General features: G+C 44.3%; 1 protein-coding gene across 1 annotated transcript in view; it reads left to right on the plus strand.

Moving 5' to 3' along the window:
• The window catches only part of TYR (tyrosinase), a 74051-nt gene extending 50551 nt beyond the window's left edge, over window positions 1-23500 (plus strand). The window contains exons 4-5 of the mRNA XM_073662048.1: window positions 16234-16415; window positions 22692-23500. Of these exons, the coding sequence (XP_073518149.1) occupies window positions 16234-16415; window positions 22692-22909 (400 nt within the window). The 3' untranslated portion in view covers window positions 22910-23500. The remainder of the gene's footprint in view (window positions 1-16233; window positions 16416-22691) is intronic.
• The last annotated feature ends 438 nt before the right edge of the window (window positions 23501-23938 follow it).

Raw genomic sequence — 23938 nt, forward strand, 5'->3', positions numbered from 1 at the left:
GCCCTTCTCGCTCAGCGGCCCAACAATGGCGGCAATCTTCACCACAACCTTACGTACACAGTTCAGAATAAAGGCGCACAGTACCCGGTAGCAACGGGCACAACACTCCGTCGTTGCAGCGGGCATGCGATCCTGTTCGTGACGCCAGTTGGAGATGACTAGCCCAGGGGATGGGGATGATTCGGTACCCGGGCCTTTAGCTTTAGGAATGTCGCGGTGGTCGGCTCCCGGGCCCGTAACCTGGGGTCCCTCTTTAAAAGGGTGGATACTTGTTAATTTTAAGAGTTCGTGACGCCACCTGTGGCTTCTGGTGAGAATCACCAGCGCTGCGCAGTCCACTAAGGCCGATGATAAGGCAGCTTGATGGTATAGCTCCCCACAGGTGGAGCTAGGCCTCAGTGCAGTGTATATGTGTGGCGCCCCTGAGGGTTCGACCGCCACAGGGATGCTGCACTTCTCTAATGGAGTGTAGTGTTCCTCCTCTGAGGTAAGACCAGTGTGATAGTCGTGACACAACCTTTGCATCCAACACCACACTTCTCCACCAGAGGGGGCTAGTATGCACTAGGTGCTGCTCCCCTGGTTACAGGGAGACTGGGGAACCAAGAGTTAGGGGAACCAGTTAGTGGGTGAGGGTGGACGACCTACAAGTTAGTTACTTTAAATTTCATATTTAATAGAAAGCCATCTTTGATCTTGGTCTTTGTGCTGTTAAATACTGTGTTACTGTGACCTCCCTCCCGGAGCGCAGATCCTGTGTGGGCCTGCAGGGTCGGGAGACACAGCCCTCGTACCCTGGCCTTGGGACGAGAGGCAGGTTGTAGACGGGGAAGGTCTCAACCCGGCCAATGACCAGGACCAAGAAGGCCCGAAGCTTAAGAGTGTGTGGCTCCACAGCAAATGGATCCCAGGCAGGATGCAGACGGAGCAGTGTATGCCACCTGTCCTCGCCATGCTGATATATTCAGAGGGACTCCGGCTGCAAAAAGGGTACCGACACCCGACCTTGCTACTCTACGTCCTGGACGGGAAAGCCCGGTAGGCCCAGAGGATCCCACCGGGTATCGGACGGAGCGGAGCTGCCACCCGTGCCCTTGTTCTGAGAGGAGCTCAGAGGGAGACCCGGCCTATTCACACACACACACGGACAGGAAAGGATTCGGTCTGTAGTTCAGGAACACTCTGGTGTAGGGTCCCGACTGAATGCTGGACTTACTCGGAGGTTGTCTTGTCGGACCCCCGTCTCTGGTGAGCGCAGGACTCCGCGGGGAGCAGGGAGTCTCCTTCCTTTGCCATCTATGTGAGTAAAGCCTTGGAAGTTCACCCCTATGGCCTCCGCACTGTTCATTCTGCGCCACACCGCGAGACGTGGAACCCACACTCCTCTACTACTACCCCCTCCATCCTGTCCCTCTGCCCTGAGGCCACGCTCCACCTGTGGGGAGTAGTAACAACTTTGGCCGCCATAACACCATGCCTCAGCGGACTGCAGTGGCGCTGGTGGCCCTTCACCAGGCACCACAGGTGGCGTAGTCGTTAACCAGCCACTCAACCCGGATAAGCCCACACCATTTCTTTTAAATGTGATGGCCCTGAGCACGGGTCTGGTCCGGGCCACGGCTGCACCCCATCTCTCCATCATAGGACCCGACAGAGTCCCCCCATCACCCAGAGTAAACACGGGCTTTACGAGTAAGAGGCGTCACATATGACAGGGTATGCAGGACAGACGAGACCCAGCCGGGTCTGAGCAAGAACAGAGGCAGACACTATTGTCACTTCAGTACCTTTTACTGATGGAAATTCAGGCACGTCCCGGAGCACTGTAGGGTGAAGGGTGCATGTCAGGATCCTCCCCAATGAGCGGGTTTTGGGCCTCCTGTTTCTTGCCTCTGCGTAGTAAGTTTCTGACCTGCCTGGAGCTAGGCCTAACTTTGTCTCTGTCCTGCGCTGGTTGACCTTGTGGTAGGGCCTTTTCTTGGAGTACACGCACCTTAGCTGCAGGCCTATGTGTCTCCCGGCTCTGTTACATATCAGCACTTTAGCGATCCTAGAACTTGTAGTTCTCCCGGGATTCCAGTTATATCTTACTGGGTCATAGAGATCCCGGTAAACTTCAGACACGGTGTCCGGTAAACGCTTCTTCGGGGTGAGCTAGTTAAGCTCCTCTGCCCCCTTTGTACTAACTCTCCACTTGCCTTCGGCCTACTCGGGCCCTAACTAGGCTACTCACACTAATGGCAGCTTGCCGAGCTTCACTGATCTTATGGCGCCGGCACACCTAAAGCTCACTATTCTGAGCTACAACCGAGTCTGGACTGTGCTCCACTGCAGACTAACCTCTCTCAGGCTTCTTGACTGCAGGAACTCTCTCAACAGGTTTTGCTCACTGTCAACTCCAGTCTAGACTAGACTGAACTGCTGCCTGGCTCCACCTTCCCTATTTATCTATCCCTAACGGGCTCCCTCTGGTGGTCTGAGGTGGAAAGTGGAGATGTGTGAATGGTTATGGGGGCCTCTTGTGGAGGAATCCATCAATACACCCTTCTAGGATCTGTGATACCAAGCGCAGCTGGGCGTCACAGAACCACAATTAGTACATGAATACAAGAACCAAGCTTGGTACAATGATCAATTGTAATGTCAAGTCAGCCATAGAAAATTGTTTATCGCATGCACCTACAATCCCAAAACTCCCAGTATGTCCTTAACAATGGTAAGGAGATACTGGGAGTTGTTGCTACCAGCCATAATCAAACTGCGGACCAGTGATGAGACAGTCATTATCACAAATAAACATTTACGTACCCTTTTTTTTTTTTTTTTTTTTTTTTTTTTATAGATTACAGTACATCTTTTCCGGAATCCTTTCTCTTCACCTCCATCTTGTTCAGACGCCATGATGACTTTTCACATCCACAGCTGGTATCTGCAGACTACCTTCTCCGGTTTCCTGCAGCACATCCTCACACATTGCCCTTAAAAATAAGTGTTATTAAAATACAGAATTTTTATTCAGAGGGTATCTGTCCATACTGTGCCCTAAATAAGCCTTCTGTGGTATATGGCCTCCACGTCGTCAGCTTTAATGAGCTATAACCACCACACTGTCAACAATTATTGGCTATAAACTCCACACTGTCCACCCTTATGAACCACGGCCTATACCATGGCTGTCACATCTCTAATTTTCCATTACACTTTCTTTATCTCCACACTGTCCCTTCGCCATGCTAACTTCTGTCCATACGATGCCCCCATTTGACACAGTCCCCTCTCCATATTCATTCTGTGTCCCCCTCTTCACACTATGCCCTCATATTGTCAATCACGCTGCCCTCTTGAAACTATAACCACTCCCCACACTGTCCCCCTACACAGTATGATAGTCCCCAAAGCTGCCCATATGGTATGAAATCCACAACAACCTCCCCATATATAGTATGGTCATCACAGCCCCCCACATATAGTATGAAGTCCAAAACTGCCCCTATGTATAGTATGATGGCCTCCTTGGCACCCCATACAGTAGGATATCCACCACATCCCTCTAACTGGTATGGTCACCATAACCCCCAGTATAATGTCCTCCACAACCCCATATATAGTATGGTCACTGCAGCCCCTCACATACTTTGCTGTCCCCTGCGCAGCCCCCAACCTCACACCGCATGGACAAATATATAATAATTGAAGAAAAAAAAGCTTGTACTCGCCTAATCCAGGCTCCCTGTCCACCGTGTCCTCTTTTATATGGCCCAACAAAAGGCGCTGAATGGAGCGATATCACTGCATCACACCATTCGATGTCATATGCGAGCACCGCCTCCAACAGGGAGCAGGGCGGAAGCGGCCGGTGTTCTTCTGGAGTTCTCAGCAGAGTAGAGGACTGATTACAGCTTTTCTGCTCCTGTGCCTGCAGCAACACATCAATTCGCAGATACAACTGCATGTAGGAAGGGAGAGATGAGAGGGGTGAGTGGTGTTGGTGACTGACACCGCTCATCTGTGTGCCTGCGCTACGGCCATCAGTGTGCTGAATTCCTGTGACGGGAAGAATGTGACGCGCAGCCGCAGACATTCAGCAATCTTTTCCAGTGCGCCACCTTCTTGGAGGCAGCAGGTAGTGCCATAGGCGGGTACTGACCCATTGTCACTGCACTACATACAGATACAAGGGAGAGCCATGTCTGCAGCAGAATGCACCTTAAAATCTGCAAGCTCTGCTAAATGAAGACATGCGCACATGTCAGTTTCCAGAGCCCAGAAGTGTGGGAGATTATGACCTGACATCACAAGAAGCAAGAGATTCTCAGCCAGAGATTGTGACCTGAAAAGCACTTCAGACTACTGTTACACGCACGCCGCTAGGTTCAGATAGGGACGAGACGGGTTTCATGAATTCGTTGGAATCCTGGGGAACTGTTACTCGGGGAGACCATAGGCTGCAGCTTCTCTCAGGCACACGATGGATTCAATTGCTGACGAGACACATCTGACAAGAGTCTTCATAAACAGTTGAACATTGGAGTTTAATCAAGTACGGCCAGTACCATTTAACGCTTTGAAGCAACAGGCATCACCACAGTACAGTCTATTAAAGCAGGCACAGTAATGTCAGTCTCTTCAATAGAATAATTCAACACAGATTGGATCTCTTTGCAACACACTTCTATGCATACACAACCACAGGTTTTTCCTTCACAAGGCCACAATAGTACACAGCATTCTTTATCCTGCATGGAGATGGAGGGGGGGGGGGGGTTGACGAGGGATATGATCCCTGTAACACGATTCCTTCCAGTCCTTATGTTTCTGCCTGATAATCCTGAACTAACAGTACAGAGGGAGTCTCTGACCCGTGTTTAGCTTCCCTCCTGACCTGAATTCTGTTCACTTGCCTTCTGTGAGATACAGATAACACACCACCTTTCTCTTAGGCTCCAGCCAGACTAATCAACAAGTTCCTCACAATCCCTCTGGGGCTCTGATAAACACTCCCTGTCTCCTGTGACTGTTAACTCCTCTAGTTGCTGGATGCTTCTGAAGCAACAGCACTACTTCTGCATGTCACACTACAGCAGAATTTGCAAAAGAAAGGTATTTAGTGAAATGCTTAGCTATGGCAGATAATTCACATGAAAGAGACTTGTAAAGTAGTGGCCAACTCCTTAAGTGCACCTTCCCACCTACTTGTTGCTCTCTCTCCGCCCCCTCTATTTTGAATGACAGCCCTGGCTATAAAAAGACAGAATGGCAGAGAAGAGATGGATGAAAATAGGTAGGTGGGAGGATGCAATTAAATGTATGTTCACATCAAGTGTGCACTGACCCTGAGTGCCTGTACTTGGTTTGAACAGTCATTCTGTGCTGACAGTCTTGCAAGTGCCTCAATTCAACTCTTCCTTGGCCTTAATCTAATAAGCCTTAGCTCGACCACTCTATTTTCCTATAACATGGAGCCACAATATCTCAAGAAGTTTATTCTTACTTCTTTAGACCCTGTACTTTAAGGATTTTTGTTAAACTTTCATAGCTACGTGGTTTTTATATTTTAAAAAAAAAAAACCTTGATCTGTAAAACTTTGACATTTTAACCACCGAATACTATCTATCTGAGCTTACTTCACACATGGTTCATTACATAGCCAGCATCTGTCTAACCTTCTCTTACCACTTTTAATAAAAATATTCAATGTGGTCTTTTCCCTATTTATTTCATTTTGTGCTTCTGATAATGTCTTCCAAGGCCTTTTTGAGGAACATTTAATCTTCTTCTTTTTTTTTTTTTTTTTTTTTTTTTTTTTTATTGCTTATCACTGGGTCCGGAGGAGGAAGCACTGTCAGTGCTTCCTAATTTGTCTACATAAGAACTGGTTCCAGTGTTGCGTGCCCAGCGATCAGGAAAGCAGAGATTGTAATAAATCATGTCTGGCTTATGTTTGACAACTGGCTCCCTTCCCTGCCTTTGCAGCTGCACAATCTTCTGCAAGCTGCTTACTCTGCACTGGCGTTTTAAAACGTCAGTGCAGAGTAATGTGTGGACTGCCCAGATGTTTAGAATCCCATAGCTGGTCTGGAACTGGTAACACCTCATTGAACTGTTTAAGCAGGTGAAAGTCACAGCATGTCAAATTTAGATCAGATTTTCACCACCGATTTCACACTTTAACGCAGAAGGCATAGTCCGCAGTAAATATTAAACTATTAGGCAAATTGATGGATTTTTCTACTGTATATCTAATATATTGAAGAAACTTCTGGGAAATCTCTAATACAACTGTATCTACAGTATTTGTTGGAAGTTTAGGAGAGAATTCATTTTCCCTTTTTTTTTTAAAAGGGGTAAAAAACTGCTTTTATAGTGAAACAGAATATACTTTGAGCCTTTTAATGCTGCCAGTTCCTACATGGTGATCTCTTTGACAGTCTCTTCTGTTCCCCCGGAAAGCTCATCTTGAAGGCAGAAACTTTCATTTGCTTGTTGGGATCAGACAATGTCGATCTAAGAACTGGCATGAAGTTGAACATTTTCCGCCGTACAGAAGTCTCTTCCATGTTTACATAATACATGTCCCCTGCCGATCTTTGCATGATCTGTTTCCTAACGCACGGCTCTCCACGGACTCGCGTAGAGGCAGCTGACAAAATTTCACACTAGAGACACCAGTTATAATGGGAATAGTTCCATTCCCTTAAGAAGCTTTAATATAGGAAATAATGAGCTGTTGGTAAAGAAATTGTTTTCCTTTTAGCGTTACATAGACCTCTTTCTAGTTTCCTCTACTGGGAGCATTTTATTTTATTTGTACAGCAGAATTATGGTTCTAGGCTATAGACCGGCCTGCAATGAGAACAGACTGAGCAGATGTAGATTGCAGTGGAGGTACTGACTTCCAAAATTCTGTTATACTGGGAATATCGCAGTGATAGCTGAGACATATCTAAAAGCTTGATGACCCTGTTACAAAATTTTTATTTTGCCCCTCTCGAACACCACAAACCTTTAATAAAAAACAAAATCTCATTTTCTATAAATCACACAAGTTGGGAATCCTACTAGAGCTGATCAAGTAGATTTCACGGAAACTGAATTCATGAAATTCGCTGGAACCGGTGAATTTTGGCATTTTATGCGAATTGAAAATTGTTCAACGCCATTTTTCACAAAACAGAAAACTCTCTATTGGTCAGCAAAAGCTCATGTGCCTTCAGGCGTGACACTGAGTTTCTCCATAATTCCTGGCAGCTATTTCATTGTGTTAATATGGTAGGAACTATCAGCCTGTATAAAAGCAAAGGCAGGGAATGCAGCAGTGAATCTAGATAATTGGAAGACTATACAGCTCAGCAATATAGCAAGAAAACTTTTAAAACTATGAATAAACATTTACAGCTCGTGTACAGGACAGTGGTGAGAAACTGCTTCCATCTGTTTACCTGTAGAAAAATTATTGTATTGATCTTTTTAATACGGTTGTTTGAGTTAAATAGCCTGAAGTGTTCAATACAGTTGCTGTAAAACTCAAATTTTTTGGGGAAAAAAAAATTAACGAAGCTGACAGTCAAGTTTCAAAAGAATCGCTTTACTCTAACGTATACAGTTGGACTTAAATGTCGCCATACATACAGCTCTCTGGTCCATTTATTTCTATACAGCAGTTATCTGCTCAGCTCTTGACCAAGGTGCCCTTATCAGCCAGGGTTGACAACTTTTAAATTTTTTTTTTTTTCATCTGGACCACTTATCAAAAAATCACGGACAGAAAATACACTTTGGAAAACCATAAGAAATCAATATGATTATAAGCGATATGTCTATAGCCCCTAATTCTGATTCTGAAGAAATCGGCTGCATTTACTGTAAACTCTAAAATAGTTAGAATAATCTTTCTTAAACGTTAAAAAGACTTTTTTTTTTTTTTTTTTTTTTTAAATCTACAAAGCAAAAAAGTGCCATAATTTCATGTAATGTCCTGGAACTTCTAGACAGATGACAAACCTGTTTCAGTCCTTTCTAGAAAACCCACCCCCAGCACCAGCAGCTTCCAGAGCAGTTCCCCAGCACCGGCAGCTTCCAGAGCAGTTACCCATTTAGTTTTCCCTTTGAGTCCTGTGCTTTTTCAAATGCTCTGTGATATATATTAAATACAGTGAAAAGTTTTATACTCTAACAAGCACAGATGGACCATTAATGTGTTGTAGCAGGATGGAACTTCTGACCAGAACTGTCACTCAAGAAGGAGCACCTACCTCCTGCTCCCCAAAAAAATGAGCATGAAGTAATTACTATAAATGTACTATTTAGGTCCAAGTGTACAACCATAAAAAAGTGATCTGATTTGCAGCACTGAGAGATTGGGCTTCCAAAGTCAGAATGCAAGTTGGCCTGTATGTGCATTGAGGGTGTGTCCATACACAGACCCCAATGCACTTCTGTGATAATTTGCATGTAGCTTCAAAGCTCAGCTTCTCAGCACTTGCAAATCAGATGACTACAAAGCGGGTTAGTATCGCGACAGTGCCCGTGCATGTAGTGGGCCCGCTAACGCCAGCACAAAGTTCAACTTGATATGTGTCCTCAGACACACATTCTGCCAAAGTGTATTGCGGTGCTGGGGATCCGCCGAGTCCGTGAGCTGCAATACACGCTGCCGGCCAATCCGAGGCCAGCAGTTGACCTTTGCATGCACATGACTCTGGGAGCATGACAGTGATGTCATGAGCTCTTGTCACTTTGCAAGCTAAGGTCAGCTGCCGGCTTCAGAAGAGGATGCCGCACGGCGGGGGAGCGGAGGGAAGGTGAGTATAATCACTCATGCTTTTTTCTACACCTTTAAAGAACAGCAATAGTGCGTGAAACATATACTAGTATGGGGAATATATATACCAGGATGGAGACCAAGTTAAGGGACATGTTCCCCATCCTAGTATACATGTATAGCTGGAGGTTCTATATACTAGGATGGGGATATTACTACATAATGGGGGAGGGAGGTGCAACTCTTATGTCCTTATAGGATTTAGAACGTTACAAGGGCCCATACATCTGACCAACATGGGAGGTAAGGGGCCCAGGTCCTATGTTTGCACACGGTGACCATTGGATTCTAGTAGCGCCACTGGAAGCAGGTATAAGTTGTATTGTGAAACATGCCATGCAACCAGTTTCAGTAGTAAAATTGTCTTGACCTTTTTTGCCTTTGCAGCATCGATGGTTAACTAGAGGCTATGTGCTATTGAAGGCTCCTAGAGTATCAGTTTCATTGTGTATATATACAGTATGTATATGCATGTGCTTTTCACAAAATTAGAATATCATCAAAAAGTTAACTTATTTCAGTTCTTCAATCCAAAAAGTGAAACTCCTATCTTAGTCATTACAAACAGTGATCTATTTCAAGTGATTATTTCTGTTGACGACGACGACGACGACTTACAGCCAAAGAAAACACAAGCCATTTATCTCAGTAAATTGGAATAAATAACAATAAACACCTACAAAGGCTTCCAAAGTGTTTAAAAAGGTCCCTTAGCCTGTTTCAGTAGGCTCCATGTTACGGATCCGGGTGGTGGAACCTCTGTGCTGCGGTGCAAGGAGGGACCAAAGGGGCGTAGCTAGGTATCAACTCTGACTGACCAAGGTTGCACGGCGGCTGGACTGGTGGTCAGGCTGGCGGGCTGGACTGGTGGTCAGGCTGGCGGGCTGGACTGGTGGTCAGGCTGGCGGGCTGGACTGGTGGTCAGGCTGGCGGACTGGACTGGTGGTCAGGCTGGCGGACTGGACTGGTGGTCAGGCTGGCGGACTGGACTGGTGGTCAGGCTGGCGGACTGGACTGGTGGTCAGGCTGGCGGGACCTGAGGGCTGAAGCAGAGTTAGAACACAGAGCTACAACCTTGCACGGGCACCTCCATTTTGGAGGAGGTGCCTTTTATATGAGAAGTCCTCCGGCCATCGGCCGGGGACTCCTTAAGACGGGGCGCGCACGCCCTAAGCACAGTGCCCGGGAAGTTGCACGCAGGAGAGCCAGGAGACGCCGGGCCAGGAGCACGGCGGTAAGGGGGATGGCGTCTCTGCCAGTCAGGGGGCAGAGATGCCGATGCTACACTCCACAATCATGGGGAAGACTGCTGACTTGACAGATGTCCAGAAGGCAGTCATTGACACACTCCACAAGGAGGGTAAACTACAAAAGGTCATTGCTAAAGAAGCTGGCTGTTCAGAGTGCTGTATCCAAGCATATTAATGGAAAGTTGAGTGGAAGGAAAAAGTGTGGAAGAAAAAGGTGCACAAGCAACTGGGATAGCCGCAGCCTGGAAAGGATTGTTAAGAAAAGGCCATTCAAAAATTTGGGTCAGATTCACAAGGAGTGGACTGCTGCTGGAGTCATTGCTTCAAGAGCTACCACACACAGACATATTCAGGACATGTGCTACAAGTCTCACATTCCTTGTGTCAAGCCACTCATGACCAATAAACAATGCCAAAAGCGTCTTACCTGGGCCAAGGAGAAAAAAACCTGGACTGTTGCTCAGTGGTCTGAGGTGTTTTCAGATGAAAGTAAATTTTGCATTTAATTTGGAAATCAAGGTCCCAGAGTTTGGAGGTAGAGTGGAGAGGCCACAATCCAAGCTGCTGGAGGTCTAGTGTGAAGTTTCCACAATCGGAATGACTCGCCCCCAGGGCCGTGGGGTACTCGGCAGCCGGGCCTCTGGATGCCGATGGGGGGGGATATCACGGTGGCTGGCCCGGTCCGTGGCCCAGGGCAGTCAACAAAAAGGGGGATTATTTATAGGGGATTTGTAAAGTGTTCGTGACGCCACCTGTGGTATGCGGCCAAAGGGAGCCGCCGCTGCGGAGCGGTCCTCTGGAGCTGGTGTTACGGCAGCAGGGATGGTGTGGCTCTCCACAGGTAGAGCTAGCTCCAGGGCAGTGTAAGAAGTGTAAGTTGCACTGGGCGTTGTAGTGCCGGGAGGCAGGAGGGCACAGATGAAAGAATGGACGGAGGCAGCACAGTGCAGTCATCAGAGTTTTTACTCAGTTCTTTATGACAGTTCAACTGGTGCACTGTACGGGTGCCAGCCTCCCACGTCGTGCTGTATTTACCAGGCAGAGGCTCAGCTCTTCCTCAGGCCGATTAGGAGCACCTGACAGAACCCCACTTTCTTGTGTTCCTAGCTAGACCGTTTTCACGCTGGGTCTTTCTCCATCCTGCCCTGCGCTTCCCCACTCTCAATCCCGCTCGGGTGCTCTGAAGTCCCTCCTGTCTTGTCGGAGTTCCCAGACCTGCTTGACCCTCACGGAGATTAGAATGAGGCTTTGGCAACTGACTATATAAGCCAGAAGCCTCTGGTTTTTCCAGCCGAGACTTGAAGTAACACGACTGGCCCAGGGGCCGGTCCCCTTCCTGCGGCCTACGATCCCTCTGTCGTCTGGCAGATTCGGGGCGTACGGGTGCTGTCCCGCACTCGCCGTACCCCCTGGGATCCCTTCTTTAGTAGAACGGAGCCTACTCCTCTGCTCCCCTCCTGGGCCTCTATCACTAGGCCCCACCTGTGGAGCAGAGCTCCTGACGAGACTCTGCTCCCTGACTGACTGTCCTCACTTACTCCTCTCACTCAACTGCCACCCTAAGATGGCTTGCCTTTATATATACCTACTACTATGGTGCTCCCCTAAACTGCTTCCTCCACCCACACCCACTACTGGTTCCCCCCACTCCAGCCAGGTTCAGGGCTCAGCTGGAAACACAATGCATCTTGCCCTTCCAGCCGGCCTGGAGCAGTGTAGTGTTGAATGTGGCTGTTGGGGTTCCGGGCAGCACTCCTTCCGTACCTGAGAGAAGGAGACACTGCACCTCACCCAGATGTGTGGTACCTGTGTGGCGACTGAACCCTCAGGGGCGCCACAAGTGATGGTTTGGGGAGCCATGTCATCTGCTGGTGTAGGTCCCCTGGGTTTTATCAAGACCAAAGTCAGCGCAGCCGTCTACCAGGAAATTTTAGAGCACTTCATGCTTCCCTCTGCCGACAAGCTTTTTGGAGATGGAGATTTCATTCTCCAGCAGGACTTGGCACCTGTCCACACTGCCAAAAGTACCAATACCTGGTTTACACACAACAGTATCTTTGTGCTTGATTGGCCAGCAAACTCGCCTGACCTTAACCCCATAGAGAATCTATGGGGTATTGTCAAGAGGAAGATGAGACACCAGACCCAACAATGCAGACGAGCTGAAGGCTGCTATCAAAGCAACCTGGGCTTCCATAACACTTCAGCAGTGCCACAGGCTGATCGCCTCCATGCCACGTTGCTGCATTGATGCAAAAGGAGCCCGACCAAGTATTGAGGGCGTTTACTGAACATACATTTCAGTACAACAACATTTTGGATTTTAAAATAATCTTTCAAGCTGTTCTAAAAGTATTCTAATTTACTGAGATAATGACTTTTGTGTTTTCATTGGCTGTAAGCCATAATCATCAACCTTAACAGATATAAACACTTGAAATAGATCACTGTTTGTAATGACTTTATATAATTTTCACTTTTTATATTGAAGAACTGAAATAAAGTAACTTTTTGATGATATTCTAATTTTGTGTGTTTTTTATATGCCGGTCTTGATGAGGCGGGCAGGAGTCAGACGCTACTAATTCATTAAGGGGTGCACGCCTGTTAATGAATCAGTAGCTTCTCATGAGTGACATGCACCTCCATGTGGCACTGATTTCTGGTGTATGGTACACTGCAACTCATTATGAATTATATGAGCCATGGTGTCTCACCCTCGTCCAACTCCACCTACTTTGGCTTTTGTCGGAGTTGGGAGAAAGGGGTGTGAGAATCGCAAAAGGCATCCAATTTTTGCGGAGCTCTGAGTTGAGCAAAAATTGTGACCCTTTTTAAGCAATTTTACACAAGAATTCTAGCAAAATTGCTTTGAATCGGTCGCCCTTGTTTTTTTTTCTCACCAGTCCTTTAAACCTGAAGTGGGAAAGGGGAAGATGCTAAAACTTTTCAACCTTTTTTACCATAAGGGCTGCAGTGAGGACTACAATTGAAATGAGTAGGAAGGCTCTCAAGTTTAACCCCTTCGCAACCTTGGGTTTTGTCGTTTTTGCTTTTTCGTTTTTTGCTCCCCTTGTTCCCAGAGCCATAGCGTGGTTTTTTTTTTTTTTTTTGGACAATATGGCCGTGTGAGGGCTTATTTTTTGCGGGACGAGTTGTACTTTTCAACGTCATTACTAGTTTTACCATATCGTGTACGGGAAAACGGGAAAAAAATTCCAAGTGCGGTAAAATTGCAAAAAAAGTGCAATACCACAGTTGTTTTTATTTATTTATTTTTTTTTACCACGTTCACTGAATGCTAAAACTGACCTGCCATTCTTATTCTCCAGGTCATTACGAGTTCGTAGACACCAAACATGTATAGGTTATTTTATATTTAAGTTGTGAAAAAAATTCCAAAATTTGGTAAAAAACTAAAAAAAAATAGCGCCATTTTCCGAGACCTGTAGCGTCTCCATTTTTCATGATCCGGGGCTGGGTGAGGGCTTATTTTTTGCGCGCTGGGCTGACTTTTTTATTGATAACATTTTGGGGTAGATCCGATGTTTTGATCGCCCGTTATTGCATTTTATTGCAATTTTGCGGCGACCAAAAAAACGTAATTCTGGCGTTTAGAATTTTTTTTCTCGTTACACCGTTTACCGATCGGATTAATTCTTTTTTTATATTGATAGATGGGACAATTCTGAACGCGGCGATACCAAATGTCTATGTGGGGGGGGGGTTTATATTTTATTTTGAATGGGGCGAAAGGGGGGTGATTTAAACGTTTTATATATTTTTTTTTTTTTATATTTTTAAAAACTTTTTTTTTTTCACTTACTGCATGCTTCAATAGTCTCCATAGGAGACTAGAAGCAGCAGTTGTCTGATCGTCTCTGCTACATACAGGGGACGAGCAGATCCCCTGCATGCAGCAGAAATGGTCCTGTGCTATGAGCGCCAACCACTAGGTGGCGCTCATAGCGACCAGATCATGACAACCACAGGCGTCTGCTGCAGACCCTGGGTTGTCATGCCCACCCTTCGGTGACCCGCGATCACGTGACTGGGTCGCCGATGGGCGGGGCTTATGACGCGCAACCCGGAAGCGCGCCTTAAATGCCGCTGTCGGAGATTGACAGCGGCATTTAACATGTTAACAGCCGCGGGTGGATCGCGATTCCACCCGCGGCTGTTGCGGGCACATGTCAGCTGTAAGAATCAGCTGACATGTGCTCGGTTCAGTGAGGGCTCAGCGCAGCAGCCCTCACTGAACGGGCAGTACGCAAATGTGCGTACTAATACGGCAAGGGTTGGAAAGGGGTTAATCAATGGTTTATATAACCATATTTTTTTTGTGAGGGGAGGCTTGTTTTGGATTTCCTTGTTAAAAATATTTTGAGTAGGGTGTTTTTGTTTTGTTTTTTATTCTGACTCCATAACTAGACTGCAAGTGTAGGTCGCTCTTGAGACACCGTGTGAGTACTGGTTCATACAGACACCCATAGAAACGAAGAGATTTCATCAGATATATGCACCTCTGCAGTACAGTTAGGCTATTATTCACATCTAGCAGTGGGTAAAAAGACCATGCTTAGCCAGAGATATTTTAGAGACGTCGACTCTTAACATGGCTGACACTGACTGGGGAAGAAGGGAGGGGTTACTTACATTAAACCTGGGCTACAGGGAGAGAGACAGGACAAACTTCTAAAAATCTAAGTGATTCCATAGCAATGTGTGACATGCAGAAGTAATGCTGTTACTTTAAAAGCATTCAGCAACTATTAGAAGTAACACCAGCACAGGAGACAGGAAGTCTTGTGCTCCAGAAGCATCCAACAACTAGAGGGGTTAACTGTTAGAACCCTCCTGTTTGTTTTTTCCATCTTGTGTTTTGCGGTCACGTGACCATCTGACTATATATTCCAGCTCCGCCCTTTTGGCTGTGCTGGACTTCAGTGTTATTTGACAGTTTTGCTAGCCAGGTGCTTCTGTGCCTATCTCTGTCAGTATCTGTCAGTTTACTTGGTCCTTCTGGGACCTCTAGTACCTTTTTGTCAGTTTATCTTTTTATCTTTTTGTGTTCTGCAACAACCTTCTCTGTTCAGGAGGTGTCCCATTTTTGTTCCAGTCCTTAGTTCTTTTAGGGACCCCTTCCTTTATGCTATAGGTCTTCGTTCAGACTAGCCGAGGACTAAGGCAGGTCTGTTCGCAAGGAACAGGCAGCCTGCTACATCATAGGGATTCATCTTAGGGGAAAGCTGTCCCTACAGTAAGACTATCTTTCCTTAGTACTTGTTGCACACCATAACATTAACACAGGCACAGGAGAAGGGGAGTGTTTTAGCAAAGCCCCAGGGGGATTGTGGGGAAGTTGATTACGGTCTGGCTGGAGCAAAAGAGAAAGGTGGTATGGGTGTTCTGTATCTCACAGAAGCGCCCCTGCAAGTGAAAAGGATTGAAGTCAGGAGTGAAGCTAAGCATAGGTCAGGTAGAGTTCCTGAACTAACAGTGCAGAGTATTGTCAGGCAGAAAGATAAGGACTGTAAGAAATGGTTTACAGGGATCATCTCCCTCAGCAAACCCGCCCCCCCCCCTCCATCTCGCTGTGCTGTAAAGAATGCTGTGTTCATTAATGTGCCTTTGCATTAGAACTGTGCTGTTTGTACAACTGAGAAGACTGTGAACTGCTGTGCTGCTAAGGAAACTGTACTGTTTGTCACTGGAGCCTGTTGCTCATAAGACTTAACTTGCACTGGCTGTGCGGCTTCTTATTAAATGCTACTGTTCTACTGTTTGAGGACTCTTGTCAAGTGTGTCTGGTCAGCAAGTGAAACAACTTGCATGTCTGTGCCTGAGGGTCAATACCCCTGTGTGCCTGAGAGAAACTGGAGCACATGGTCTATGGTCGCCCTGATTAACGGTTCCCCCAGGATGCCAAAAAATTCATGTAACCTGTCTCGCCCCTATCTGAACCTAGCGGCGTGCGTGTAACAAATGTAACAGCAACAATACAATGACCATATTGTATAATTCCCAAGTCATGGGATCTGACAATTATAGACATTATCTAATGTGATCAATTGCAGAAAACACAACTATTCACTGTTTTTATAAAAAAAATGGCTTCCATAGAGCAATGTCCAGTATGATTTTGTATTTTTCTTCCTCAGCATATTTGAGCAATGGCTTAGAAGACATCAGCCATCACAAGATGTTTACCCGGAAGCTAATGCACCAATTGGCCATAATCGTGGCTACTACATGGTTCCGTTCATCCCGCTGTATGCCAACGTAGAGTTCTTTGCCCCATCCAGAGATTTCGGATATGACTACGACTATCTAGCGGAAGCAGGTACTGTACTGAGACTTCTCTTATGGGTAAACCTCCCACATTGACTTGCTATATAAATTAAGATAATTTCAGGTCAAGTTCTTTAACAACTGTTTATCATAAGACTTTAAAAAAAAAAAAGAAGTTTTTGGGGGGTGGTGGGGGAGCAGAAAGCAACCAGGTGTTTTGGCTCCTGAATAAGCAATTTGCTTTAGTAAGATGTCTCCTTTATTGCCCTAAAGTCTTGAAAAAAAATGTTGGTTGCCTGTTGTCACAATTGGCAGCCTAGAGGTCAACTCTCCAGTGGTGTCCACTAAGGGACAATTTGTACCTGGCAGCAAAGCATGCATTCACCTAGTAATCTGAGAATATTCTTGAGCTGTAGATGTGTCCATCCTTACCTTTTCAATAAATTTCCTCTAAGGGTTATCCAGGACTTAGAAATTGTTGCCCTGTCTTCACAATCGGTCATCAATATGAGAGAGTTTATATTGGTGGTGTTCGATACCCAACTATGTGCAACTCTTGTGGTGGCCGGATGTACCCAGTATATGAAACAAAAGGTACAGCACAGCTTTATATACTGTGTAGGTTTCGGATCCCCACCAATGGGAGAGCCCATTTAGGCAAATTTCACATGCCTATGAGGCTCTTGCCTTTGGGTCAGGAGACTGGCAGTCTACACATCGTAGTCCATACCTGGACCATGAATCACTGATGTGTGAAACCAGCCTTAAAGGAACTAAGTTCTCAAGATACAAATACAACATATTATTGTGACATGATGGAAAACCCTTGAGAGGTTGCAATTCACATCACAACCACTAAGTGGCCACATGTAGTAGGCGACGTTTCACGTTTCTGGTCCCTAACAGAGTACTGCAAAATCAAGTTTTGTTTTTTTTTTTTTTCTAAAGATGATCCAATCATCTAAATCTTTCTAGAATTTGCAGCTAAAACTAAAAGAGATTTCAACTGTACACAATCAAATTTTGATGGGCATGGTGTACCTGAGCATAAGCTAACCACAAAGTGCCCCTCTGGCTGGACTCCCAGCGATCTGCTGTAATCTGTAATGGCAGCAAGTGTTCAATTTTGCAACAGCACCGACATAGGAGAAATTGGGTATTACGCAGTATCCATTTAAAGGGCTGGCTATGAAATTCAGGTGGGTCCATCCCAATGGAGACACTCTTGAGTGGTGTGTGGGGGGGGGGGGGGGGGCACCTATTTACTATAGTCTCTAGTGTATTTTAAAAAAAAAATGGGTTTTCTAACCAATTTTAAAGGGACACCTTCTGCTCCTACATCTGCATACAGAATTTTTTTTTCTGTCTTTTCAAGCTGAACATATTTTAGCTGCTGAAGTCTTCACTGTACAGTAAGCAGGTAGTCCGCCCTGGAAAATTGCCGGAATTTTAATTTAAAGCATCTTAGTCTTGTGTATCATTAAAAGTCCTTTGGAAAATTTTAATGAAGCCTCTGTTGATGAAGACGCTCCAGCACATTTTCCTCTAGAAACTCTTAAGTTGATGGTGAAGAATTGCTTTGTGCCGATGAGGCTCAGGATCTTTTTCGAGAAGCTTTACAACCTTTTATAATATACATTTTTTGAATATTTTTTTGGCATGTGAAGGTGAGGTGTGGGTGATGGCAGCCCCGTATACCCAGGACAATGGTAATTACAGCTATTTTATTCATGGCTAGTTTTATTAGGACCATTAATTCTATATAATGTTATAGGCTTCAAAGCAGATTCTGGATTTTACGTGTCCTTCATCTCAATGAGGTTCGTTCTGCTGAATATCATTGCCGAGTTTCATTTTGTATGCGATTGACGGGAAGAGACTCTTCTTATCTTGCTTGAGCATTTCTACAAGGAGACTTGAAATCCTCCTCATCTCAAAAAAGCCAGGTGACTTGTTATGGAAGATGACCGCTGAGCCTCGGAATTGAAAGAATTGGAGCTTATGAGAGGTTGTGGTCAAGTTTCCCTTTTTTGTTTTTTTGGCCAATATTGGATTATCAATTTTTTTTATATTATTTTTTTTTTTGTAATTTTAAAATTGGCCATAATTTTGATTATCTAATAATCTTTATTTGCAATGCCAGAGGAAACACTTGATGTTCTCTACCGAATAGATATTTGTCTAAAGACTCCAGATATTTCAAGCAAAACCTGTAGGAAAGCATGGTCTTAATAATGCATTTCTGGACATATCCATCAAATATGCCTAGGGATTCTCCAACTCTGTAACTGGTCATTTATTCCTTATCCGTTGGGTGGTTCCTCTTAATACGCATTCTGCCAGCACAATAGATGTTAGAACTTCCTCTCACCTCCAAAATGAAGATGGATCATACCTTCCATTGTTCAATGGCTTGCTTAACTGAAATGACTGACTGCATTTCTGTTATAAATGCACGCAGACTGACAGAGCAGGAGCGTAGAGAGGCAAAAAGAAAAAAAAAAAAACACAGGGCCCTACTTCCTATAATTGAATCTGTCTCTCACAGCAGTTAAAAACAGCTGCTACTAAATAAGTAGCGTACTTTCTTTCCAAAGACTTTGAGAAGTCTTTTAGAATTGGGCATAGTCCTAATGCCTAAGAGCATTTTTGACTCCGATGTAATTGTCTCCAACCTGTGTTGCTCCACATGGTGGTTAACTGCTTTGCCAAAAACCATGTTTTATATACATTCAATCGGTGGGCTCCAACTTTTGGAAAATTCTATAGTTTTAGTTCCCAAAGGACCTAATAACTCCCACAAACACCCACTCTTGGGTGTGAGTTTTCTAAGCCCTATCCCATTTTCAGTCCAATGAACTGTTCCAGCAAAATTACCAGGACTACCTGGCATGAGGCTCGTGGCCTTCTACCTCGTGGCCTTCTACCTCGTGGCCTTCTGCTCGTATTGAAACTACAACACAGTTTATAGTGGCCCATCACAGCAATCCGGGTCTCTCCCCCTAAATTATGTTCTCATTAAATGGCAAAAACATGCTGACCTGTTCCCTATAAGTATGGATTGTGGAGGTGCAATTTTGTAAATCTGAGAAGGATGTTGAAGTAGTCTGGATGGGAGACAATACGGGCATGTTCTAGAATTTGTAATTTGGAGGTTGAAGACCAGGTTTAATCAAATGTTTTCAAAATGGAGTAAGGGTAAAATCAAAAGCTGCCACAAATCAGACTGGAGAAACACTGGGACCATGAAGCTTTAATATCTGGAAATGGAGCTGTATGAGGGAGGAGAAGACTGATTCATCTTGCATGTAGATACAGGGCTAGAAAAAGGAAACACTAACTTTAATGCTGATTGAAGCCTCTTGACTCCCAAATACTCTCACTTTCCATGTTTCTACAATGATTTCCTACCTTATACACTATGTGACATGCAGAAGTAGTGCTGTTGCTTCCAAAGCATCCAGCAACTGTTACAAATAACACAAGCACAGGAGACTGGAAGTGTTGTGCTTCAGAAGCATCCAGCAACTAGAGGGGTTAACAGTCACAGGAGACGGAGTGTTTTAGCAGAGTCCCAGGGGAATTGTGGGGAACTTGTTGTTGTAGTCTGGCTGAAGCCGAAGAGAAAGGTGGTGTGTTATCTGGATCTGACAGAAGGCAACTGAACAGGATTCCGATCAGGAGAGAAACAAAACACAGGTCAGATACTCTGCACTTTTAGTTCAGGGAGTTTATTATTGGGCAGGAAGATAAAGACTGGTAGGAATTGTGTCACAGGGATCATCTCCTTCATCAACCCCCCTTGTGAAGAAACTACTGTTTTGTTACTGGAGCCAGTTGCTCAGACTGTACTGTAATGAAAATTGTTGCTGTAATATCCCTGAATTGCACTGGCCATGCTTCAGATTAAAGTCCACTGTTGAAAAAGACTCTTGTCAGATGTGTCTGGTCAGCAATTGAATCTATCATGTGCCTGAGAGAAGCTGCAGCCTATGTTCGTCCTGAGTAACTGTTCCCCCAGGATTCCATAGAATTCATGAAACCTGTCTCGCCCTATCTGAACCCAGCGGTGTGCGTGTAACAACTATGTAAATTTGAAAAATAAAATTAGCAAATTTTGATGAACACCAAAGAGAGATCACATAATGTGTCTTAATATTACATAGCTCGTTCATCATGCACATGAATTATTCGTGGACCTTTTACACAATGTTTGGAATCTATCAATAATGCTTGTGCTGATGCAGACCTCCACACGAAGATCATATCTTATTGATACAGTAGGAGATGAATAAGATGTGTACAACATGGAGGTTCCCATGGGTATTTGGAGTCCTATTATGACAGCCTTGGGGTCACAAATCTCCTGTAAACAAGGTGGTCAATAGATGTTTGCATTATTGGACAGTACCGAAATATGAAAGCCGCAGAAAATGTATTAAAACTCCAGCGAGGATCAATATCGCGCATTAAACTTGTCCCAATAATTCATTTCTATATTCTTTCCAATTATCTTATCTATGACCCTAAAATTGATCGCACCAGTTAATTAATGATTTGTAAAGACTACCTGTCCAGAGGTAACGATGACAGAATTAATATAACATATTCGTGATCTAGTTGTGTTCTGCTTCACTTGCTGCTTCCATTTCATTATGTGAATACTAGTGATGAGCGAACAGGTCTGACGCTTGCACCGGCTCGACTCAAGTACCGAGTATAATGGGAAAGTCAATGGGAAACTAGCATTTTTCTGGAAGACCCTAACAGGAGAGCTGGAGGGAGGGGGCAGGAAAATCACTGAAATGGATGGAAACGGCATGGGGAAGACACCTGGACACATCTGACCCTCAGGTCCCAGGTCACTGCTGGGAACAATGTTGTCAGAGTATTTCTTACATTTTAGGATATGTTCCCATGATCCGTGTTTTGTTCAGGCTTTCATGCAGCTGATTTTATTTGCATGAATCCCGCACCTGAGCTCACTTGCGTTTTTGTATGCGTTTTTGCCTCTTTGGTATATTAGATGTGCAAAGATGGATAGATATCCATGAGAGATAATTGGTGCAGTGTGTGTAGCTTACCGTGTAGGAGTTAACCTAATAATAAATAAATTAAAAAAATTAAAAATGTGGGGTCCCCCTTATTATTGATGACCAGCTAAGGTAAAGAAGACAGCTGGTGGCATATATCATCAGGCTGAGAAGGTCCGTAGTTATTGTCCCCTTCCCAGCCTGAAAATACAAGGCCAGAGTCACTCCAGAATTGGCACATCACATTAGATGTACCAACTCTGACGCTTTACCTGTCTCTGGCACCGCACCAGGGCAATCCAGAAATCTGGGTAATGGTAGTTGGGTTTGACGTGTGTGTGTGTGTGTGTGTGTGTGTGTGTGTGTGTGTTTTATTTTTTCTCTTAAAAAAAAAAAAAAAAAAAAAAACTTAGCTGCCATCAAGCCCTGGGGTTAGTAATGGAAAGGTGTCTATCAGACAACCACATTACTAACCCTGTGATCAAGAAATAAAAAACGCTCTCAAACTTTATTTGAATACAGACTCTCCCACACTATCCTTCGTTAACCCATTGATTTGTAACAAAAAAAAAAACACAAAAAACATGCAGGTCCAAAGAAGTTCAGAAAAGGACACCTGAAAGGCATAAAAAGACACTCACTCTTTCACCAATTACCCAAAATGTTGCTACGCAGGTCTAATATAGTCCACGTTCCTCGACTCTGTCTCTGGCGTCACAGGTTCCGGGTAGTGATGACTACAATAATCACATTCACTGGGTCTTGCTGAGATAGATGCTATCCAACAGATAACCCACTTCAATTACCTGTTCACAGCAGGGGGTTGTAGCTGAACAGGGGTCATATATAGTGTTGGAGTGCTAGCTCTTGTTCTCTTTCACAGTTCTGATGAAGCCATGTTTCAATCCTTTAATATGAGGGTGACAAACATGTTAATACTTTTTTTAATTGCTTTATGGTTTCTGAACTTTAAAGCAGTTAAAGGAAGTTATAAAAGACTGAACAAGTGCACAGCAATATTATAATCGATGCTCCCTTGAGTATTTATTTTTTTTATTTTTTTTTTTGTTAAATCTGCCATATTTTTCTGAAGATGTAGAACTTTTTTTATTTAGTTTTAATTTCTATTACCTAACCAAGGGGTCATTGCTCACAGGATCCTCTGGGGTGTGTCTTTAGGCTCCTCCACATTATTGCCCTATGATAATCGCCGCTTTGTCAAGAATGTAACATTTAGCACTTAATAAATAAACCCCCCAATATATAATTTTAACAGCGTTTCCTTTTGATTTCAGACTCCATTGCAGATTTCTTATTACGTTATCTGGAAGAAGCCAGACAAATATGGCAGTGGCTCCTGGCAGCGGCCATACTCGGAGGTCTCATTACGGCTGTGATTGCAACAATTGTAAGTTTGGCGTGCCGACGGAAACTGAGAGCGATCTCTGAGGAGACCCAGCCTCTCCTCATGGAGGCCGAAGATTATCAGAGCACTTATCAATCCAATCTATGATTTAGAAGAGCGACTGCAAAAAAAAATCTTGTAAGAAGACCTTTTAAATGGGACTTTCATCACCCTAGTGTGTAAAAGTGCACAGGTCCATGGAACCAAGGGGATGTAACACCCAAGGTGCAGGGCACGTTATGGCTACAGGATTTTAATATTAACCTCTTTTTTTTATTTTCGACAGGGTTGTCCCTCTGCTTGTACAGTGAAGGGTTAATAATGTGCATTTCAGTATGTACATAGATGGATATAGTTTGCTGCTGAGTGCGATATTTCCCGCATGCATCTATTATATGTATAAGACATATATGTGAATTGTCATTTATTATCTGAATAATACTCATACAGTAAAAAAAAAAGGGAGAAATCTACTTTGCGTGTGGGTTTTTTTTTTTTGTGTTTTTATGCCCGCCCGTCTAAGTGTTCTATTTTCGGCAGTACAGTAAAGCAATTCATGGGAGTTTACGACTATTATTGCAGAGCCGTTTTATTGATCAGTCTAGGTTGAGGATCGGGCCTCTACTGTACTACATGGCTCCACACTTGTGTCACATGTAGTGATCTATATAGGATTTTGAGTAAAGGGGGAATTTTGGTCTTCAGTAATAATAAATTCAAATATCTTCATACTGTAGCTATAATACTGCCTCCTCTAATATATATTATTGTAAAAAAATAAATAAATAAAGGGTGTTCATACATGTGCATGTGTTCTCTCGGGTGACATTTGCATTGAACATGTCAAAAATATTACATTTCTAAAGGCGCTCTTAACATGAGATTCTCCCCAGACATCGGTAACAACCTATCCAATCCACACAGGCAAAGAAATCAAACTATAAATGTCCATAAACGAAGTTGTGTCATAATGAGAAATGACACAGAGGAGAAGTATTGAAAACATGGAGAGGTACAAAAAGCCATGGAAAGTAATGTCACCAGCTGAAATCTATCAGTAATTAGAAGTCAATCCTGCCACTTAATAAAATATCAGCAGGCTCAACTGATGGCATATAGGAAAGTGTCTCATTATTG

Source organism: Phyllobates terribilis, unplaced genomic scaffold (assembly GCF_046119375.1).
Source record: "Phyllobates terribilis strain yellow unplaced genomic scaffold, ASM4611937v1 Scaffold_2__4_contigs__length_985480577, whole genome shotgun sequence".
In the NCBI taxonomy this organism is placed as follows: domain Eukaryota; kingdom Metazoa; phylum Chordata; class Amphibia; order Anura; family Dendrobatidae; genus Phyllobates; species Phyllobates terribilis.